Raw genomic sequence first — 21,218 nt, 5'->3', positions numbered from 1 at the left:
TTTTTTCGAGACAGGGTTTCTCGTGTAGCCCTGGCTGTCCTGGAACTCACTTTGTAGACCAGGCTGGCCTCGATCTCAGAAATCTGCCTGCCTCTGCCTCCCGAGTGCTGGGATTAAAGGCTTGCGCCACCATGCCCAACTTACAGTCATCTTTTCTATAGTCACCAAATCTTTTCTACAGTCACCAAAGTTCTAGCTAGTCCACCAGTGTCTTAGGATTTCTCCTCCTCCACAAACAGCATAACCACAAGATAAGCTGGGGAGGAAGGGGTTTATTCAGCTTACACCTCCAAACTGCTGTTCATCACTCCAGGAAGTCAGGACTGGAACTCAAACAGGTCAGGAAGCAGGAGGGCATGGAGAGGATGCAGAGGCCGTGGAGGGATCTTTCTTGGCTTGCATCCCCTAGCTTGCTCAGCTTGCTTTCTTATAGATCCCAAGACTACCAACCCAGAGATGGTCCCACCCACAATGGACTCTCCCCACTTGATCGCTAATTGAGAAAATGCCCCACAGCTGGATCTCATAGAGGCATTTTCCCAATGGAAGCTCCTGTCTCTGTGATAATTCCAGCTGTGTCAAGTTGACACACAAACACATCACTATTAAACCTCAGCCCTTACATTCTTATTCATCCCAAGATGTAAATAACTTTAAATGTCCCAGTCTTTACATATTCAAAATTCAATCCCTTAAAAATATCCAATATCTCTTAAAATTCAAAGTCTCTTAACTGTGGGCTCCACTCTTCAAGAGGGAAAAATGGGGCTGGTGAGATGGCTCAGTGGGTAAGAGCACCCAACTGCTCTTCCGAAGGTCCGGAGTTCAAATCCCAGCAAACACGTGGTGGCCTACAACCATCCGTAACAAGATCTGACTCCCTCTTCTGGTGTGTCTGAAGACAGCTACAGTGTACTTACATATAATCAATAAATAAATCTTTAAAAAAAAAAAAAGAGAGGGAAAAATATCAGGACACATTCACAATCAAAAGCAAAAATTAAACTCCAACTGTCCAATGTCTGGGATCCAACTCACAATCTTCTGGGCTCCTCTGAGGCTTGGGTCACTTCTCCAGCCCTGTCCTTTGTAGCACACATCTTGTCTTCTAGGCTCCAGATGCCTGTACTCCACTGCTGCTGCTGTTCTTGGTGGTCATCTCATGGTACTGGTATCTCCAAAACACTGTTGATTCCACTGTAACTAGGCTTCACCAACAGCCTCTCATAGGCTCTCTTCATGGTGCCAATCCTCAACTCCTTTGCATGACCCCTTCAGTCCTGGGCCATCGATTGCAACTGTGGCTACACCTTCACCAATGGCCTTGCATAGCCTCTCACAGTGCCAAGCCTCAGCTGCTCTTCATGACACTTTCATGCCTTTAAAACCAGAACTACCTGGGTGACACTTAAACCAAGTCCCGCTGCAGCACGAGGTACAACCTTGGGTATCTCTGGAACACAGCCTCTTTGTGCGCTCAGAAAACACTTCCCAGAAGATGTCACCTCAGTGATGCTGGTCTCTTCTTAATCACCGCTAATTTCTTAGCTCCAGCTAACCAGCATCAATAGTCCTGATAATGCAGAGTTTTCCATTTAGTAGTTCTGGTATCTTGTTAATCACAGCTGATGCTTCAGCCCCAGCTCACCAAAAGGACGGAACCTTCACAGTCAAAACAGCAAAGGCCCTGAAGAGAGGCTTTAATCTTCCCTCTGAAATCTCACAAGCCAGGCCTCCGTCTTCTGCACTGTGCTCAACATTATCTTCCAAGCTCCTACACAACATCCCACAGAACTCTTACATCTCAATGGCTCTTCTAGCTCAAAGTTCCAAAGTCCTTCCACAGTTCTCCCCAAAACGTGGTCAGGTTATCACAGGAACTTTGTCTTCATGTTCTCTAGCCTGGTCCTAGATATACCTGAGCTCCTCAAGGTGAAGATTGTTAGTGAGAATCATATAAACATCATGGAAGGGAAGTTTATAAGATTGGGTAATATACTGGAATTCTTTAATAAGGTGGAAGAATTAGCAGGATAGCACTCCAGTCTCTTTTCTATTTGAGAGTTCACTTAATGAAAAGGGGAACTAGCAGCTGGAAGACTAAGGGCCACCAATGGGCTGAAAGTGGGAGCCTGAGATGGTTGATTTGTGTCACCTATTGCTGAGGAGGGAAAAAGGGCATCTGAGGAGGCTGGAGAGAGAGGGGATGAAGAGAGTGGGCGAAGCCAATAAAGGGGAGACTTGTTAGCATGATAGAAAATAGTGGGGGCTGGAGAGATGGTTAAGAGCACTCACTGCTCTTCCAGAGGTCCTGAGTTCAATTCCCAGCAACCACATGGTGGCTCACAACCATCTGTTAATGGGATCTGATGCCCTCTTCTGAAGACAGTGACAGTGTACTCATATAAAAAATAATAATAAATAAATCTTTATTTAAAAAATGTTGGCCTCCAATATATTTTTTTTTTAAAAAAAGAAAAAAGGAAAAAAGAAAAAATAGTGGAGGCACCATTTCGGTTGGATTTCATAACTGAGATGAGTCTTTTCTTCTTTGGTTGGCTTATGCCATGTGCTTGCTTTTAATCAAGATGGGAGTGAAATCATGTGGCAAAATCCATTCTTTCCAACCCTAGCAAGAAGAGCTGTCAGCCACAAGGCTGCCTCCATCACCATAAGGGGAAATGAGATAAGATGGCAGCAAGCTACACGTTTCCTTTAAGATTACCTAAGTGTGGATTTTTTTTTAACTATCAGCATTGGTGTTACAAGTTTTAGTTTTTGTTACAGATTTGTAATCATATTCAATATGCATATAAATCATAAAATGCAGAAAGTTTACACAGTAATCTTATTAATCTTGAGATAAGATAACCTTAGCAAACGTTTTAGAGTTAAACCAACAACTAATGAGAAGTTAATGAGGTGAGTAACAATAGTCCCCATTGGAAATAGTCTATTTTGTTTTGTTCTCCTTTCTCTGTCACACAATCAGGTGTAACAACTTTTAGGACAAACTCTAAAGCTAAGGATATTACAAAGTATCCTGATATGGGACAGATTTTTGGAGGAAACCTATAAACAAGTTTGCTTGAGTCTAGAGGAGGGAAGCCACATCCCAACTTCAGAGCCAGCTTTCAACTGAAGTGAAACAGCAAAAAACAGCAATCTTATGCCATTTATACCTAAGACACCTAAATCTGAATCCAGGAAGCTGAGAGCAAAAATGGTTTAGAAATAGGAAATTTGTGAGCACTGGCTTTAGACATAGGACTCTGCAGAAAAGAGCTGCACCATCCAGCAGGGAGTGTTCAGGGGTGTGTGTGTGTGTGTGTGTGTGTGTGTGTGTGTGTGTGTATACAGGGTGGGGGGTATGTGCATGCTGCAGCTGGCCTATCCTTGGCCTATCCTTTTACTTTCTTCTTCTTACTAGGTTTGACTCCAGGCTAGCACTTTGCAACAAACTTACAGATCAATCAACAGTAACTTAAAAGACAGGATACTTTTATAGTGTGGGGATTAGGGAGCTGGGAGTGGGAAAAACAAACAAGACTTGGAACAGAGAAAAGGGAAAGCTTGAAGGTAGGGAAAAGGGAGTCTCTTTCCATTTCCCTCAATTGTTTGCAATATTTGTAAAGGTCCCACATAATATCGGGATCTAGGGTACCACTAGGCAATCATTTACCTAATGAAAATTTGCCTCTTACCTAAAGAATATTGAGGCCAAAATTTATTGCAAAAGTGAATAAATTTGGGGCCTTACAGGTCAGGTGCCAGGTGGAGAGGCTGAAGGTTATCTATGAGGCATCCCAAAGGGGACTAAGTGGGTTTGGAAAACACCATCTCCATTGAGAGCGGGGAAGGGGAAATGTCACTGCTTCCTATAGTTGCCTGTGTTCCCAGGACTTGGAGTACTGGAGGAAGACAAGCAGTTCAGTGTGTAGTCACCACACTCAAGAGTCAGCAACTTAGCTTTGCACCTGGTACAGGGGGTTGCTGGAGGCCAGAAGGTAAGAACAAAAACCAAGCTCTTGGATAGGTTTCTCTTACACAGGGAGGGGTTGAGGAATGGAGCCACAAAAGCAACAAGAGCCTAGAACTGTGGGGTTATGGGCAGAACCAAGGGGGAGGCAGGAGAAAAGGGCAGGAAGGAACCCAATAGCCGGGTTGTGCCTAAGTAAACTGCAGGATTGCAGCTCCAATTGGGGGTAGGGGAGTGCCAGGGTCAGGTAAAGAGGGCCTGCTGCAGACCTCAAGATCATAGCTAGGGTACCTCTGCCTCCAAGAGTACCAGAGGGTTGCCAGACACCCAATAGTCAGTTCTTCTCACTCAGGCAAGTGTTTAAACTAACCAAAGGGGGAACTTACCCAGTTGTCACTGGTGAGTGGGGTGTCAAGCAATCAGTGATCTAGAAGGTGAGTTTGTTACAGGTGACTGGAGATGAGGGATAAGATCCCAGTGAAACGGGTCAGCGCACGCCTTTAATCCCAGCACTGGAGAGGCAGAGGCAGGCAGATTTCTGAATTCGGGGCCAGCCTGATCTACAAAGTGAGTTCCAAGACAGTCAGGGCTATACAGAGAAACCCTGTCTCGAAAAACAAAAACAAACAAACAAACAAAAAACAAGACCCCAGCCGGGCATGGTGGCGCATGCCTTTAATCCCAGCACTCGGGAGGCAGAGGCAGGCGGATTTCTGAGTTCGAGGCCAGCCTGGTCTACAAAGTGAGTTCCAGGACAGCCAGGGCTATACAGAGAAACCCTGTCTCGAAAAACAAAAAAAAAAAAAAAAAAAAAAAAAAACAAGATCCCAGTGAAACTTAGACCCCCAAAGAGGAACACAGGCACCAGGGGAGTCTTTCTGAATATGGCAGCTGGTACAGCTCTGAGAGGAAAGGTATCCTGGTGGTCAAGAACCATGGAGTACCATAAAATCACAATGCACAACAAACCTCACACAGAGACTTATTGGGGAAAACACAAGAAGGTGGCTGACTCTGCTCAAGAGAGAAGTGAAGAACTGAACAGAAGGCAGGTTTTATATATAGTTTTATTTGGGGGAATGGTGATAGTGTTTTCCAGGGTGGCCTGGAATTTGTGGGATTTTTATGGCCTGATCTTGGGCTTTTCTTTTTCTGTAGGGTATGCCCTGGCTGCTCCAGCCTTGAGGGGCTTATACCTTGACCTTGAAATGATGTTCCTGCTTCTAGCTCCTGAGTCAGAGGATTGCAGGTGTACAGGACCACGCCTGTTTTATATAGTGCTGAGGTCTAACCCACAATTTTGTGTGTGTTAAGCATTCTGCCAATTGCATACCCAGCCCTCTTTATTTGTGTGTGTGTGTACCTATTTGTTTGGTTTTTTTTTTTTGAAGGCCACTGATTTTATTAATTTAAAAATATTTTATAAGGACAGTGACTGTTTTTGCCACAAAAAAAAAAAAAAAAAGGAAAGGAGCCAAAGGGCATCCAACAGATAGTGAGGGAGAAGGGGCCAGGAATCCATTCAGGAAGGCTGGTAACTGTTGCTACAGAACTGCAGGGAGAGGTGGAAGGGAAAGGCATGCAAGGGCAAGGATTCCAGAAAGGTTGAAATGCTGAGGGGAGAGAACTCCTCAAAGACCCTGGAGAACATAGGAGGTCAAGGTGGCAACAGCCATCTTTTTCTTCATGGAGGACAGGGAAGAGCCCTGCCCTGCTGCAGACTCTAGAGACTCTATGCTGGGGCCGGGGTCTGAGAGGTTCCCAGAGGACATTATAAGAAGGCATCACTGCCAGGCGGTGGTGGCGCACGCCTTTAATCCCAGCACTTGGGAGGCAGAGGCAGGCAGATTTATGAGTTCGAGGCCAGCCTAGTCTACAAAGTGAGTTCCAGGACAGCCAGGGCTACACAGAGAAACCCTGACTCGGAAAAAAAAAAAAGAAGAAGAAGAAGAAGGCATCACACCATTCTCGAAGGCACCCAAAGCAGTCCCGGAACTGCTTGGCACTGGCACCACATGTGTCTTTCAGCCATTCTCTAAAGAGGTCTTCATCATTCTTTAGCACCAGAAACTGACCAAGGACCACATAAGCCTTGTTAAAGCCCCTTTCCTCCAGCTTCCTGCCCAGGACTTTACCAATCCCGGCCAGGCTCCCCACTGGCTTTTCTCCCATGGACTCTGCCACGAAGTCTCGGTGGTTTTGGGAGGGTGTCATCTTGATCAGGCTTAACCAGCAACTCTGGCTCTGGCAATAGCCCCTTGCACCTGCCCATACCTCAAGCCACTAGAATGTTCTTCTGTGTACTTATTTGTATGGGTACATTTGTATGTGAGTATGCATGTATGTGCCTGTCATGCCAAGGGTCAATAGTAGGTATCTTTCCTCTTCCTCCTCCTCTTCATCATCATCACCACCATCATCATTTTTGACAGTTCTAAGGATAAAACCTAAAGACTCACACATGCAAAGCTAGCAATATTCCTCCTCACAGACTATATGAAGCTCGAGAAGAAGGAAGGCTAAAGTAAGGATGCTTCAGTCCTACTTAGAAGGGGGAACAAAATAATCACGGGAGGCAGAAGGTAGGAAGAACTTAGGAGGTATAGAGGAACGTGTTCTTGTGTAAAAGTATAAAATTTCAAATGATCTCTTCTACAGTAAGTCATTCAGGGTAAACTCAGTAAACGTTTCTGGGCCAAGATCACTTAAATTTGGTTCAGAATAGCCTATCTCTTTTCTAGCATGTGTTTTGTATCAACAATTCCTTAAAAAGCATGAAGTTACAATAAATGTGGAGATATTGGGCATGGTGATCCAAGCCTGTGATTTTAGCACTTGGTAGATGGAGGCAGGATATTAAGGAATTAAGACCAATCTTGACTTTGGTAGTAAGATGACAGAAATCCAACTGCCTCTGCCTCCCGAGTGCTGGGATTAAAGGCGGGTGACACCAGGCCCAGCTTGACTTTGGCAAGTTTTGAGGACAGCCTAGGATACGCGAGACTGTCTCAAAACAATCAGCACCACCTTCATGAACCGTTGTCCTTGAAAAAGCCCCCATCGGAAGTTCTGTATTTCTATTGGAGACTTGCCAAATGACAATAGTAGCTTAGCCCCTCCAGGCAAGAGTGAGATGTTCTATGACTACTGAGAGGGTTTCAAACAGGAAAGGTTCTGGCAGCTTATTTTATCTTTCATTAACCACTGACAGCAGATTCACTATAGGGTTCTCGTTCACTGCTGAGCAATAAAACAGATTTATCATTAATTATGTCTCCCAGCAGAGTTGTGCAGTTCCTCTTGGGTTGAATTACAGCACTCTTTTATTACTGTTTTCGTGGTGATGTCTGGTCAAACTGACTTGGGTCCAGCAAAGCCGGAGCTCTTCCAAGTAAGTTTCTGCCCTGCTTCAGGTATAGCAAATATGAGAGGTCACACTGCGATATGCTTATATACATAGCATCTTAAATTTGTTTTCAATGAAATAGTTACTGGCTTTTTAACATCTAAAACTAAACCAAAACACCACCAAAAAAAATCCCGATTCATATGAACTTCTTGTTTACAGTGGTGACTTACTTAAAACATTGCGTTTACTCTTGTTCTCCCCCATGCCTTAGCTGGTTAACTTCTTCTTTCCAGTTCTGGGGGGATCAACACTACACCTTTCTATGTTACTATGAACTCCCTATGGTGATTTAGTACCCATAAGCATGAAACATTTTTGTTTTTTAGATATGAACCCCCCTCCGCTCCTCCCATCCGATCTCTCTTCCCTCAACCTTCCCAGTGCTGATTGTAATTGCCATGAGCCATCACGTCCAGCTATGAACTTTTAGTTCGCGTCTTGAATCAACTACAGTACGCAAAATCGGCTGCTCCCACAGTCCTTCGGGGTTGCAGTTCCGGTGTCTACCTTACCAGCACTTCGCGACAATAGAGTTCGCGTTTGGAAGGGCTAAACTGGTTTTCATCACTTCCTCTGCGGAGGTGGGACTTCCGGTCTCCAGATACTTCCGCCTAGAGCCGAAAGCTTCGTCGCTGAGTGCGTGAGGGCCTCTGGGTGCTGACAGACCGGCAGAGGGAAGGTGAGCTTCGTAAGGTCGTGGAGCTGAGGTGGCGAGCTGCCCAGTGGGGCTGGGTTGTCTGAGTGTGTGCTTTCTGCTCCGAGACTTCTCCGGTCGGCTGGGCCCCATTGTGGGCTGGCCCGGCGGAAGGCTAGTGCGCCTGCGCCAAGAGCCTTCTGGATCCCACCCCTCCCCTGTTAACATCTGGGCGTGGGTCTCAAGTGATGCTGCCATCTCTTCCTTTTGACGTTTCTGGTGGACAGCGGTCGTGGAGGGTGGTGGGAGGGCAGAGAGGAGTATTCAGACTTTTTTTTTTCCTTTTTTGAGGGGATATTTTATTTACGTTTCAAATGTTAGCCCCTTTCCCGGTTTCCCCTCCGGAATCCCTCTATTTCACCCTTCCTTCCCCTACTTCTTTGAGGGTGCTCCCCACCCACCCATCCACTCCCACCTCGCCACCCTGGCAGTCCTCTACACTGGGGCATCGAGCCTTCACAGGGCCAAGGACCTCACCTCCCATTGATGTTCATTCAACAAGGCCATCCTTTGCTACATATGGGGCTGGGACCATGAGTCCCTTCATGTGTACTCTTTGGTTGGTGGTTTAGTTCCTGGGAGCTCTGTAGGGTCTGGTTGGTTGATATTGTTCTTCCTGTGGGTTGCAAACCACTTCAGCAGCTTCAATTTTTTTTTTTCTCTAACTCCTCCGTTAGGGACCTTGTGCTCATTTCAATGGTTGGCTGCTAGCATCGGCCTCTGTATTTGTTAGGCTCTGGAAGAGCCTCTCTAGAAACAGCTATATCAGGCTACAGTCAGCACATTTCTTGCCATCCATCTTAGTGTCTGGATTTGGTGTCTGTATATGGGATGGATTCCAAGCTGGACAGTCTCTGGATGGCCTTTCCTTCAGTATCTGCTCCACACTTTGTCTCTGAATTTCCTCCCTTGAGTATTATGTTCCCCCTTCTATGAAAGAATGAAACATGCACACTTTTGTCTTTTTTCTTCTTGAGCTTCATTTGGTCTGTGAATTGTATCTTGGGTATTCCAAGCTTTTGGGCTAATATCCACTTATCAGTGAGTGCATATCATGTGTGTTCTTTTGTGACTGACTTAACTCACTCAGGATATTTTCTAGTTCATTCACTTGCCTAAGAATTTCATGAAGTCATTGTTTTAATAGCTGAGTAGTACCCCATTGTGTAAATGTACCTCATTTTCTGTATCAATTTCTCTGTTGAAGGACATCTGGGTTCTTTCCAGCTTCTGGCTATTATAAATAAGGCTGCTATGAACATAGTGGAGCATGTGTCCTTGTTATATGTTGGAGCATCTTTTGTGTATATGCCCAGTAGTGTTATAACTGGGTCCTCCGATAACTATGTCCAATTTTCTGAGGAACCTCCAGACTGATTTCCAGAGTGGTTGTACCAGCTTGCAGTCTCACAAACAATGAAAAAGTGTGTTCCTCTTTCTCCACATCCTCTCGAGCATCTGCTGTCACCTGAGTTTTTGATCTTAGCCATTCTGACTGGTGTGAGGTGAAATCTCAGGGTCATTTGATTTGATTTCCCTATGACTAAGGATGCTGAACATTTCTTTAGGTGCTTCCTGGGCATTCAAGATTCCTCAGTTGAGAATTCTTTCTTTAGCTCTGTACCCCATTTCTAATAGGGTTACTTGGTTCTCTGGAGTCTAACTTCTTGAGTTCCTTGTATATATTGGATATTAGCCTTCTATCAGATGTAGGATTGGTAAAGATCTTTTGCTGATACGTAGGTTGCCATTGTGTCCTGACGGCAGGCAATGTCCTTTGCTTTCAGAAGCTTTTCGGTTTTATGAGGTCACTTTTGTTGATTGTTGATCTTAGAGCTTGAGTCATTGGTGTTCTGTTCAGGAAAATTTCCCCTGTGCCCATGTGTTTGAGGCTCTTTCCCACTTTCTCTTCTATTAGATTCAGTGTATCTGGTTTTATGTGGAGTTCCTTGATCCACTTAGACTTGAGCTTTGTACAAGGAGATAAGACTGGATCAATTTGCATTCTTCTACATGCTGACCGCCAGTTGAGCCAGCACCATTTGTTGAAAATGCTGTCTTCTTTCCACTGGATGGTTTTAGCTCCTTTGTCAAAGATCAAGTGACCATAGGTGTGTGGGTTCATTTCTGGGTCTTCAATTCTATTCCTTTGATCTTCCTGCCTGTCTCAGTACCAATACTATGCACTTTTTATCATTATTGCTCTGTAGTACAGCTTGAGGTCACGGATGGTGATTCCCCCAAAAGTTCTTTTATTGTTATTTCAATATCCTGGAGTTTTGGTCATTCCAAATGAATTTGCAAATTGTTCTTTCTAACTCTATGAAGAATTGATTTGGAATTTTGACGGGGATTGCATTGAATCTATAGATTGTTTTCTGCAAGATGGCCATTTTGACTGTATCAATCCTGCCAATCCAGGCACATGGGAGATCTCTCCATCTTCTGAGATCTTCTTCAATCATACAGACCTTTCACTTGTTTGGTTAGCGTCACACCAAGGTATTTTATAGTATTTGTGACTATTGTGAAGGGTGTTGTTTCCCTATTTTTTACTCATCCTGTTTATCCTTTGAGTAGAGGAAGTTTAGGAGTTCTCTGGTGGAATTTTTGGGGTCACTTATATATACTCTCATATTATCTGCAAGTAGTGATATTTTGACTTCTTCCTTTCCAATTTGTATCCCTTTGACCTCCTTTTGTGGATTAATTGCTCTGGCTAGGACTTTGAATACTATATTGAGTAGGTAGGGAGAGAGTGGGCAGCCTTGTCTAGTCCCTGGTTTTAGTGGGATTGCTTCAAGTTTCTCTCCATTTAGTTTGATGCTGGCTACTGGTTTGCTGTATATTGCTTATATTATGTTTAGGTATTTGGTCCTGGAGAGCTGTGCCACAGGGTTAACTTCCATGTGCAGATGGAGACTGGAAGGATCCTGTTCTGTGGTTCCTGAGCTCTGTGATCTCCTGGCGGTTCCCTCTTTTGCCAGTTATTGCAGCAAAAGTGTTGGCCTCACCTGTGAACGAAGGAGTAGCAGCACTCCTGGAGACCAGCTCTCTCCAGGCAGGATTCCAGAAATCTTTTCTTTTTCTTTTTGAGAGAGGGTCTCATTCTGTAATCCAAGGCAGTTTAGGAAATATCTGAGGCTGGCCTCAAACTATCATCAGCACTTTTGCTTTGCTTTAGCCTCCCAGTGCACTAGCCAGCAAGTCTGGCAATCAACAAATTTACTAATTTTTAAAACAAGGATTCACTGTCAGACGCAGAACTCACATTTAGCCCAGGATGACCTTGAACCCGTGGCAATCCTCCAGCCTCAGAGTGCTGAGACTACATTTGTGATTCACCACGCCTTCAGAATAACGGGTTTTTTGTTTTTTGCTTTTTTGTTTTTAGGTTTTCGGTTTTTTTCCAGACAAGGTTTCTCTGTGTATCCCTGCCTGTCCTGGAAATCACTCTGTAGACCAGGCTGGCCTTGAACTAAAAAATCTGCCTGCTTCTGCCTCTAAGTGCTGGGATTAAAGGCCTGCGCCACCATTGCTTGGCCAGAATAACATTTTTTTACAAAGAGTTTACTACCATTTGGGGATTGGTCTATGAGCTGTAGTTGAATCCAAAATCAGGGTGTGATTTAGTCATCCCCAAAGAAACAGGCTTATTGAGACAACAGGGTCTATAAATGCTAATGAGAAGACTGCTCTCTTGTCTGGTGTGAAAGTTACCCAGGTCCACTACCCATTGATGTTTTCTACTATCTTTTTATGTCATTACTTTTAAATTTTCTTTTTTAAGATTACTTTTTATTTTATCTGTATGGGTATTTTATATATAAGGTATGTCTGTGCACCACATGTATGCAGTGCACCAGGAGGCCAGAACAGGGCATTGGCTCTCCTGAGACTGGAGTTACAGATAGTCGTGGGCTGCCATGTGAATGCAGGGTTTTGAACCTGGGTTCGCTGGAGGAGCAGCTAGTTGCCTTAACCACTGAGCCATCCCTCCAGCCCTAGTTTTAATTTTTCTATGTGGTCATGTTATGGGTGATGTTGTAAACACTACCTGGAACTTTTGTTGGTTTGGTTTAAGAGATGTCTTTATGTAGTCCTGGCTGTTAGGAAGCTTAATGTGTAAACCAAGTTGGTTTGAAACTCACAGAGAACTTCCCCTCTCTGCCTCTAGAGTTCTGGGCTTAAAGATATGGGCCACCACACCCCAATGCAGACAATTTTATAAATCATAGTTTTTATTAGGGTCTGTAAAAATATTCAGAGGTTTAAGTTACTGATCCAAATCTGCCCTGATTTGGAGAAAGTTCTTCCACAGTGGCCTTGAGACCACTGGAGTCAGTCATGCCAGACCATTTCCTCCTTGTTTATTACCTGCTGCAGGGTTCCTGAATTGGTATCCCTACCCTCATCCACCTCATTTGTAAATCAGATTCATTTTCAGTGCATCATTGAGAAGGAATGTGGTGTTCTGTGTTGTTCCATGAAGGGAACTTTTTCTTTGTTCATAATTGGGTCACAGTGTAAAAGAATCAGATTCGCTAGAAGTTGGCTTCTTTAATATTGAAGGCAATACCTACTCCACCTTTGGTTCCCAGTGTCATCAGTCTCCCCAGAATGGCTTTTGACTTGCTTTTGTTAAAGGAGACCACAGAAAGCAACTTGATGTGGAGCTAGTACACTTCCTATTACTCCCTAAAGAGAATTAGTAGTTTTCTCCTTTCTTCCTCCTCTTCTTTTTCTTTTTTCTCTTCTTTTTTTTTTTTGTCCTGGGGCCTCCCTTATACTAGGTTACTGCTCTACCACTAAACTCTACCCCCAGCCATAGTAGGGTCTTGTCTGTGCTGATCTTTAATATTTGATTTTCCTACCTCAGCCCCAGAATAGCTGCAATTGTAGGCCTGTGGGTCTGGCAGGACTTTGCCGTGTGACTTACTGGCCTATTGTATTTATCTCAATTGTCTACTGAGACACTTGTTCAGCCCAAACCTTCAGAGTCATTATGACTCAGCATTTTTGTGTATTCATACCAGCTGATTCTCCGACAGTCAAAATATGTCCAAATCATCAAGCCATTTATTAACAGCACTCACCTGTTTTAAAAAATGGCAGTGTCTCTCATAAGATTTCTGTTCCTAACTACCAGTCACAGTTTCTTCTCGTCAGTTAGCATCACAGAATCGACAGGAATCGTTTTAAGAAAGATAATCTCATTCCTTTGCGGTTTCACTCTGCAGACAAGTCTTTAACGTGGCCCCCAGAGTCCTGACTGACCTGGCCCTGCATCATCCTTGATCTGCCGATTGCTGACATATATATATATATGTATGTATGTTTGAATGAGACAGGTTTCTCTGTGTAGGCCTGACTGTCCTGGAACTCACTCTATAGACCACCAGGCTGGCCTCAAACTCAGAAATCCACCTGCCTCTGCCTCTGCCTCCCAAGTGCTGGGATTAAAGGCGTGTTCCACCACTGTTTGTTTTCCACCACTGTTTGGCTGATTGCTGACTTTTTAATTGCTCCATTATCTGTAACTTCTAAGATAGTAAGATTTTCCGTTTCTTTGCCTGAATGGTCTTCTGTATGGTCATGGTTCAGTGTCTTACCTCTCCCCCTGCGTTTTGGGATAATATCTTTCTTGGCCATCTTTCTTCCATCTTTAACAGAGCCACTGTTCTTCTTGTCCTGTTGTTTATCCCTTTCTTTGTATCATGTGATATACCCAGTTATCTGGTATATTGTGTTTCTCACCAAAAGGATAGATAGATGCTTCCAGAAGGCAGATATTTTTCTGCTTTGCCCTTAATACCTAGAAAAGTGTCTGGCTTTTAGTAGAAAGTTGTAATTGTGGATTGAAGGTATTTAGGTTTTTCTACCATAATATACATGTTTACAGTGTCTGCCAGTGACCTACAACGTCTATCTAATATGTTGTATTTTATTTGTGTGAGTATTTGCATGCTTGTACATACAGGTTAGGGCATATTTGTGGTGCAGATAGATGCATGTGCACATGTATGCATGTGGAGGCATGAAGTTGATGTTGGGTATGTTCCTTGATCTCTTATATTTTATTTTTTGAGGCAGTACAGTATTTCTTTTTTTCTTTTTTTGGTTTTTCAAGACAGGGTTTCTCTGTATAGCCTTGACTGTCCTGGAATTCACTTTGTAGACCAGGCTGGCCTCGAACTCAGAAATCCACCTGCCTCTGCCTCCCAAGTGCTGGGATTAAAGGCGTGCGCCACCACGCCTGGCAGTACAGTATTTCTTGCAGAACCTGGAACTCACAGATTCCTGTTAATGCAGCTGGCTGGCTTGTTAAAGAGGAGCTGTTCTCTGCTTCCCAAAATACTGGGATTATGAGTGGCTGCCACACAAACCCAGCACTTAGATGGGGTCTGGGAATCCAAAATCCTGTGTATAAGCTTGCATGGCAAGTACTTTTGTCTATTCAGTTATCTCTTCAGCCAAGCATTTAGTACTTGCCCTTTGCAGGGGTTGGATTTTTTTCTTTTTAATTCATTTTCTCTTTTTACTTTTCTCCAGCCACTTGTTTAAAAGATACATTATTTTATTTTTCTTATAACGATTAACTTATAACTTACTGTATATTCTTTATTCAAATCTATTTACAATTTTTATCCTGTGAACAATATTTCTTATAATCTTTTAAGTTGCTGATTTCCAGCAAGCTTCTTGGATCATCTCAGCACTTAGTTTGGTTTTTTTTTAATACATACATATATATATATATATATATATATATATATATATATAGAGAGAGAGAGAGAGAGAGAGAGTGAGTTGTGACTGTCTTAACAATAAATATTAGTTAGAACTGTTTTCTGGTGTTTTTCTTTGAAATTTGCTGAAGTCAACTTATACTTTATAATAGAATATGTATGTCATGCACACACACATGCAAAACACACTCACTCACTCAACAACAACAACAAAACCAAAGAAACCTGCTAAAACAAAAGGAAAAATGAGCAAGATATGTAAGTGGTAGGTAGTTCAGAGAAAGGGAACCTGATCAGATGCTCATCTTCCGTTAACACTGGATAAAATACACGGTTTACAGATCTCTCAGGACTAGAGCACTTGCCTAGGATGCCTCAGGTCTTGGATTTGATCTCCACCATAAACAACAAAACAAACAAAATGCATACACTGGTAAAACTTTGTGGATGTTCTTTGTAGGCAAAGTTGTTAGGATACAAGGGTTCATATCCCATATTCTCCTGATAGGACTATACATTGGAACAACCATTATAAAAGTGCATTTGATATTAGCTATCAAAAAATTAAATGCATATTCCCTTTGGTCAGCAATCCCAGACTAGAAGCAATCCCAAACAAGAAGCTGTGGGTTTCTGGCAGGAGAACTCCTTGCTCTCCCATTTGTGGAATTCTAGGAATGGAGTTCTACTGGCGTCTTACTCAGGGACTAGAACTGTGCTTCACAGCACAATCTTCTTACGAGCAGGACTCTGCCTTGGCCAGTGTATATATCTGTTTCCTAACACATAAATAGCCCAGGCTGGTTCCTACTAGCTGTTCAGTCTCCCCAAATTATCTAAACTGCTCTTACTTCCCCCGTGGGTTGGGCTCTGTGATGATTTCTTTTGCTTTTTATTGCTGAAAATTCCATTGTAGCATAAGGTTTCTTATCTTAGATGTTGCAGTGCTTTAGAGTACCCCTGATTTATTTATTTATTATATGTAAGTACACTGTAGCTGTCTTCAGACACTCCAGAAGAGGGCGCCAGATCTCGTTACGGATGGTTGTTAGCCACCATGTGGTTGCTGGGATTTGAACTCTGGACCTTTGGAAGAGCAGTCGGGTGCTCTTACCCACTGAGCCATCTCACCAGCCCCCTAGAGTACCCCTGATCTACCCAAGGCAAAACCCAGCAAACCCATCAGGTTGAAGAAGGAACCAAACTGAGGCCATGTTGAATAAAACTTCCATTTTGGATAGGGGTCAAATAAAATTTAAGTTCCCAAGACCTCCCTGGGTAACTGATACCCTGCTTGGCAGAAAGAGACATATACATGGGTAACTGATGTCCTGGTTGGCAAGTTGAGACATTAATGCTAAGCAGGTTGCCCCATCACAGTTGAATAACCTAACCAAACACAGATTCCTAAGGAAATCCCGTATTCCTAAATCCTGGTTGATGAGAACAGGCTACTGTAATCTTGGCACAGATATTTGTGGATTTTGGGTTTAAAAACTCTGTGACATTCTGGGTTGGAGTCACAATTCAGCTCTGGAGTCTGTTCTGTGGTCCTGATCAATCATAGCAGCCTGAGTACAATATGTTTTTGTCCTCTGCTTAAATTCTTACTAAGATGAGCATTTTAAGGATGCAGTCAGCTCCCAAGTCTGTGCTGTTGTCCCTGACTGGTCAGGTCTTGGGGCCTAATTCAACTAAAGATCTTGCTTTGCTGAACTTTTGTGAGTGCTTGGGTGGTTTTGGATTTTTGGTCCCTAACACAAGGATCCTTATTTTCTGCTTGACCATTTTTATCTAATAATTCTCCAAAATGTTGATTCTAGTGTTTAACTTAAAAACTCTGTCTTAGTCAGGGTTTCTATTCCTGCACAAACATCATGACCAAGAAGCAAGTTGGGGAGGAAAGGGTTTATTCAGCTTACACTTCTATGTTGCTGTTCATCACCAAGGAAGTCAGGACAGGAACTCAAGCAGGTCAGGAAGCAGGAGCTGATGCAGAGGCCATGAAGGGATGTTACTTACTGGCTTGCTTCCCCTGGCTTGCTCAGCCTGCTCTCTTATAGAACCAAGACTACTAGCCCAGAGATGGTCCCACCCACAAGGGGCCTTTCCCCCTTGATCACTAATTGAGAAAATGCCTTAACAGTTGGATCTCATGGAGTCATTTCCTCAACTGAAGCTCCTTTCTCTGTGATAACTCCAGCAGTGTCAAGTTGACACAAAACTAGCCAGTACAAACTCCTCATCATTCTGGTCTCTGCCCCTCTTTCATTCTGTGGATTACTTACATTGCTACTGGTATATCTAAAACAACGCATTTGGAAATCCAACTATCTCAGTGCTTACTCCCAAAAGTCTAAAGTTTGAAGGAAGTCATAACCAAGCTGAGCATGTGGCACGTTTGTAATGCCATCACTTTGGAAGCTGGGGCAGGAGGATCAGGCATTCGAGGTTTGCTTATATGAGAGATCTTGCCTCCAGAATAAGCTGGGCATAGTGGCAGGTGTCTGTAATCCTAGCACTTAAGTGGATTTTAATACCCATTCCTTAACTACATAGTGAGATTGAGGCCAGCCTGGGCTGGGTTACATGTCTTAAAGAAAAAGCAAAAAAAGAGATATTTTTCATACCTCAAATTTTGAGTTATTCGTTTTTTGTTACTCTTTTCCTGAGCTAGGGTCAGGTATCTCAGGCTGGCTTCTGACTGCTAGGATTAAAGGCATGAGCCTCTCTGCTTTGTGAATGCTAGGCAAGCACAGACCAACTCAGCTAGATCTCCAGGTCCATTGTTCTTTAGTATGTGTGTATGTGTGCGCGTGTGTGTGTGTGTGTGTGTGTGTGTGTGTGTGTGTATGCATGCATGCATGCATATGCATGTGCGCATGCATTCACGTGTGTACACACGGGGGCCAGAGGTCTACTCTGTCTTACTCTATCACTCTCCATTTTGCTTTTTGAGACAGGGATGATCACTAAACATGGAACTCACCAGCTGGCAAAACTGATTAGCCAGTAAGCTGCAAGAATCCTCTTGTTTCCTCTTTCCAGCTCTGTAATTATAGGTGTATACTGTCTGTCACATTTCACTTTTTCTGGGGATCTAAACCCAGGTTTTCATTTGTGTGTAACAGGCACCTTACATAGTAAGCCATTTTCTTCAGCCCCTAGTTGGGATGGGAAACTTTGGCTGGGTGTGGTGGCTAATATCTGTTATCCCAGCACTTGAGCAGAAGGAAGAATTTGCTATATGTAGTTTCAGAGCTTGAGGCCAGCCTAGACTACAATTTTTGCTAATTAAGTTCTTTTTTTTTTTGATTTTTAATATTTTTATTACATATTTTCCTCAATTACATTTCCAATGCTATCCCAAAAGTCCCACATAGCACCCCCCACTTCCCTACCCACCCATTCCCATTCTTTTGGCCCTGGCATTCCCCTATATTGGGGCATATAAAGTTTGCAAGTCCAATGGGCCTCTCTTTCCATTGATGGCCGACTAGGCCATCTTTCGATACATATGCAGCTAGAGACAAGAGCTCCAGGGTACTGGTTAGTTCATCATGTTGTTCCAACAATAGGGTTGCAGATCCCTTTAGCTCCTTGGGTACTTTCTCTAGCTTCTCCATTGGGGGCCCTGTGATACATCCAATAGCTGACTGTGAACATCCACTCCTGTGTTTGCTAGGCCCCAGCATCGTCTCACAAGAGACAGCTATATTTGGGTCCTTTCAGCAAAATCTTGCTAGTGTATGCAATGGTGTCAGCGTTTAGAAGCTGATTATGGGATGGATCCCTGGATACGGCAGTCTCTAAATGGTCCATCCTTTCATCACAGCTACGAACTTTGTCTCTGCAACTCCTTCCCTGGGTGTTTTGTTCCCAATTCTAAGAAGGTGCACAGTGTCCACACTTTGGTCTTCATTCTTCTTGAGTTTCATGCGTTTANCAAATTGTATCTTATATCTTGGGTGCTAATTAAGTTCTTAATGGTTTTTCTTTTTTTCCTCCCTAGATCTCCTATTGTGGATTCCTGCTATCTTATAATGAGTGACATTTTGCCATTAGATGTCATTGGTAGAAGAGTTGAAGTTAATGGAGAATATGCAACAGTGCGCTTTTGTGGTGCTGTGCCTCCTGTGGCAGGTAAGCTATGGAAATCTTCAGTCACTTCTATGTAAACATCTTAGTAGTGTTTATCATACCAATGTTGAACTGGGTGTGGTCACACATGCCTTCAGTCCCAGCACTCTAAAGCAGAGGCAGGTAGATCTCTGAGTTCTAAGCCAGCCTTTTCTACATGGCAAGTTCCAAACCAGCTGGAGCAGCACGGTCTCCAATAAAGAAATATATAAAATAAAAAATCAATTTTGAGGACTGTGCCAGCCAACTTGCAGACACATAGTTTTATTTGGGGTCATTGCATTATATATGTATAGAACTTGTTGACTAATTTCACCCAAAATTTTAGTTTTTCACATCATGCATACACATCTTGGAATATTATAGTCATTGTCCAATACAAATGAAATAAAAAAAGAGTTGAGTTCTGGGCCAGCCAGAACTACAAAAGCCATGTCTCAAAAAAGGAAGAAGAAGATGAAGAAAAAAGACTAGACTTCCTCTATTTATGTATTGAAAGAATTTTATTAAAACTTAAAATTTATCAGTGGTCAAATATTTAGTTTCAGTTTTTTCCCTACAAAAATCCCAACAATGTTTTTGTTTTTGTGTTTGTGTGTGTGTACACTTTCCATGATACTTGTTGAAGTTGTTTCTCCCTCCATGTAGATAGAACCTAGGGATTGAGCCTCGGGTGCCACTGAGAGACCCTGTCTCGAAAACACAAGGCAAGGGCTATGCTCCGCAGTCAAGAGTATTTCCTGTCCATGTAGGAGACCTGAGATCAGTCCTAACATCTGCATCAAGTGGCTCATAAACGTCTGTAACTGCATTTCCAGGGGTCGGTCAGACACTTCTGTCCTTCTTAGGAGCCTGCATTCTCATACTCATCCCTAATCAGTTGCTGGATGGCTTTCATTTTTCGGACTTCATGCCCCTGGGGCTGGCAGCTCTACTGCCCATTCTGCTGTAGTCTTACCCAGGGATCTGAGCCTCCTGCCTCCTTGCAGGTTTCTATCTGGGACAATCTTTTTCTTGAGGGCATTTTTCTCTTGCATTTTTTGAACTGAAGTTACCTGTATTTCATCTTCAATTTTTCCTCCCTCAGACTTTTTGTTGTGATGGTAGTTACAGGTATTTAGGGTAGAACTTGCCATTTTAATCATGTGTTGATTGTAGTTATGAGTTATGATTACAGTTTTGAGTTATGATCTGACATTAGCCAGCTTATGAAGTGGTCAGTTCAGCAGAGAGAGAGAGGGAGTTAGTTTAGCTGTTGATGTTTTCTGGGTTTGGTAGCTCTTTAGCCCACATACTGTATTATTGCACTGTTTAATTGGGGTTCCCAGGAGATTGCTGAGACATTCCCTCCTCCACCTGTGTGTGCTGCAGCTTCTGTTACAAATGTGTGTGCTGCCAGGAGAATATAGCATCCCTCTGTCATCTTTTGTCACTTGTTCTTATTTTTTCTTTTGCTAGGACTCTGGTTAGGAGTTGAGTGGGACAATCCTGAGAGAGGAAAGCATGACGGGAGCCACGAAGGTACTATGTATTTTAAATGCAGGTAAACATTTCTTGTGACTTGACAAGGTCCTAGGTAATTATGACTAGTAGGGCTGGAGAGGAGGAAGCATTGTTGGACTGTGAGTAGTCAGTGTAGCATATGGAATGGTTAGAAAGATCCTTCAGCCTGGCATTGTGCCGCATGTCTTTAATCCCTGCACTGAGGTGGTAGAAGCAGGCAGTTACAGGCATGGACAAGTGCCTGCCCCTGACGAGAGGCCAGAGGAGTGTTGTCTTTGCTCTCTGCTGAATTCTCTTAAGACAGTGTCTCTCACTGAACCTAGAGCTACTGTTCTGGTTACACTGGTTGGCAGGCAAACATGTGGAACTCTTAGCTCTGCCACATACCCCTAGTGCTGGGGTGATAGGTTTATGTAGCTTGCATGGTGCTGGGAATACCAACTCGAGTCCTAATGTTTGGACAGCAGTACTCTTGCTCACTGAACCCTTTCCCACTCTATTCCCCTTTTTGTTTTAGTCATATTGTATAAGCTTGCCTCTAACTTGATGTACAGCTAAGGCTGGTTCTGAGACTGAGGTCCTCCTGCCTCTATTTCTCAAGTTCTGGGATGGTGGGTATACACCACCATGCCTTGGCTAGCCCTTGGTTCTGGGATGGTGGGTATACACCACCATGCCTTGGCTAGCCCTTGGTTCTGAGATGATGGGTATACACCACCATGCCTTGGCTAGCCCTTGGTTCTG

The 21,218-nt window shown here is 43.4% G+C and overlaps 1 protein-coding gene and 1 pseudogene across 4 annotated transcripts in view; one reads left to right on the top strand and one right to left on the bottom strand.

The window, feature by feature from the left end:
• Positions 1–5,917: 5,917 nt before the first annotated feature.
• On the bottom strand, positions 5,918–6,211 carry LOC110308445 (annotated as a pseudogene). The gene has a single exon (XR_002379560.1). The product of XR_002379560.1 is annotated as a barrier-to-autointegration factor pseudogene (transcript).
• Positions 6,212–7,894: 1,683 nt separating this feature from the next.
• The window catches only part of Tbce (tubulin folding cofactor E), a 38,510-nt gene continuing 25,186 nt past the window's right edge, over positions 7,895–21,218 (top strand). For 2 of the 3 annotated variants that reach the window (XR_003834624.1, XM_021179955.2), the window contains exons 1-3: positions 7,896–8,067; positions 18,844–18,974; positions 20,430–20,514. Coding sequence is in view for 1 of the 3 variants with exons in the window: in XM_021179955.2 (XP_021035614.1) it covers positions 18,875–18,974; positions 20,430–20,514 (185 nt within the window). In the remaining 2 variants the exon portion in view is untranslated. Of the gene's footprint in view, positions 8,068–18,843; positions 18,975–20,429; positions 20,515–21,218 lie in introns of all 3 variants that reach the window. The other variant, XR_003834625.1, reaches the window with a different exon arrangement.

This window comes from Mus caroli, chromosome 13 (genome assembly GCF_900094665.2).
Source record: "Mus caroli chromosome 13, CAROLI_EIJ_v1.1, whole genome shotgun sequence".
Classification (NCBI taxonomy): domain Eukaryota; kingdom Metazoa; phylum Chordata; class Mammalia; order Rodentia; family Muridae; genus Mus; species Mus caroli.
This window is presented reverse-complemented; position numbering and strand designations above follow the sequence as displayed.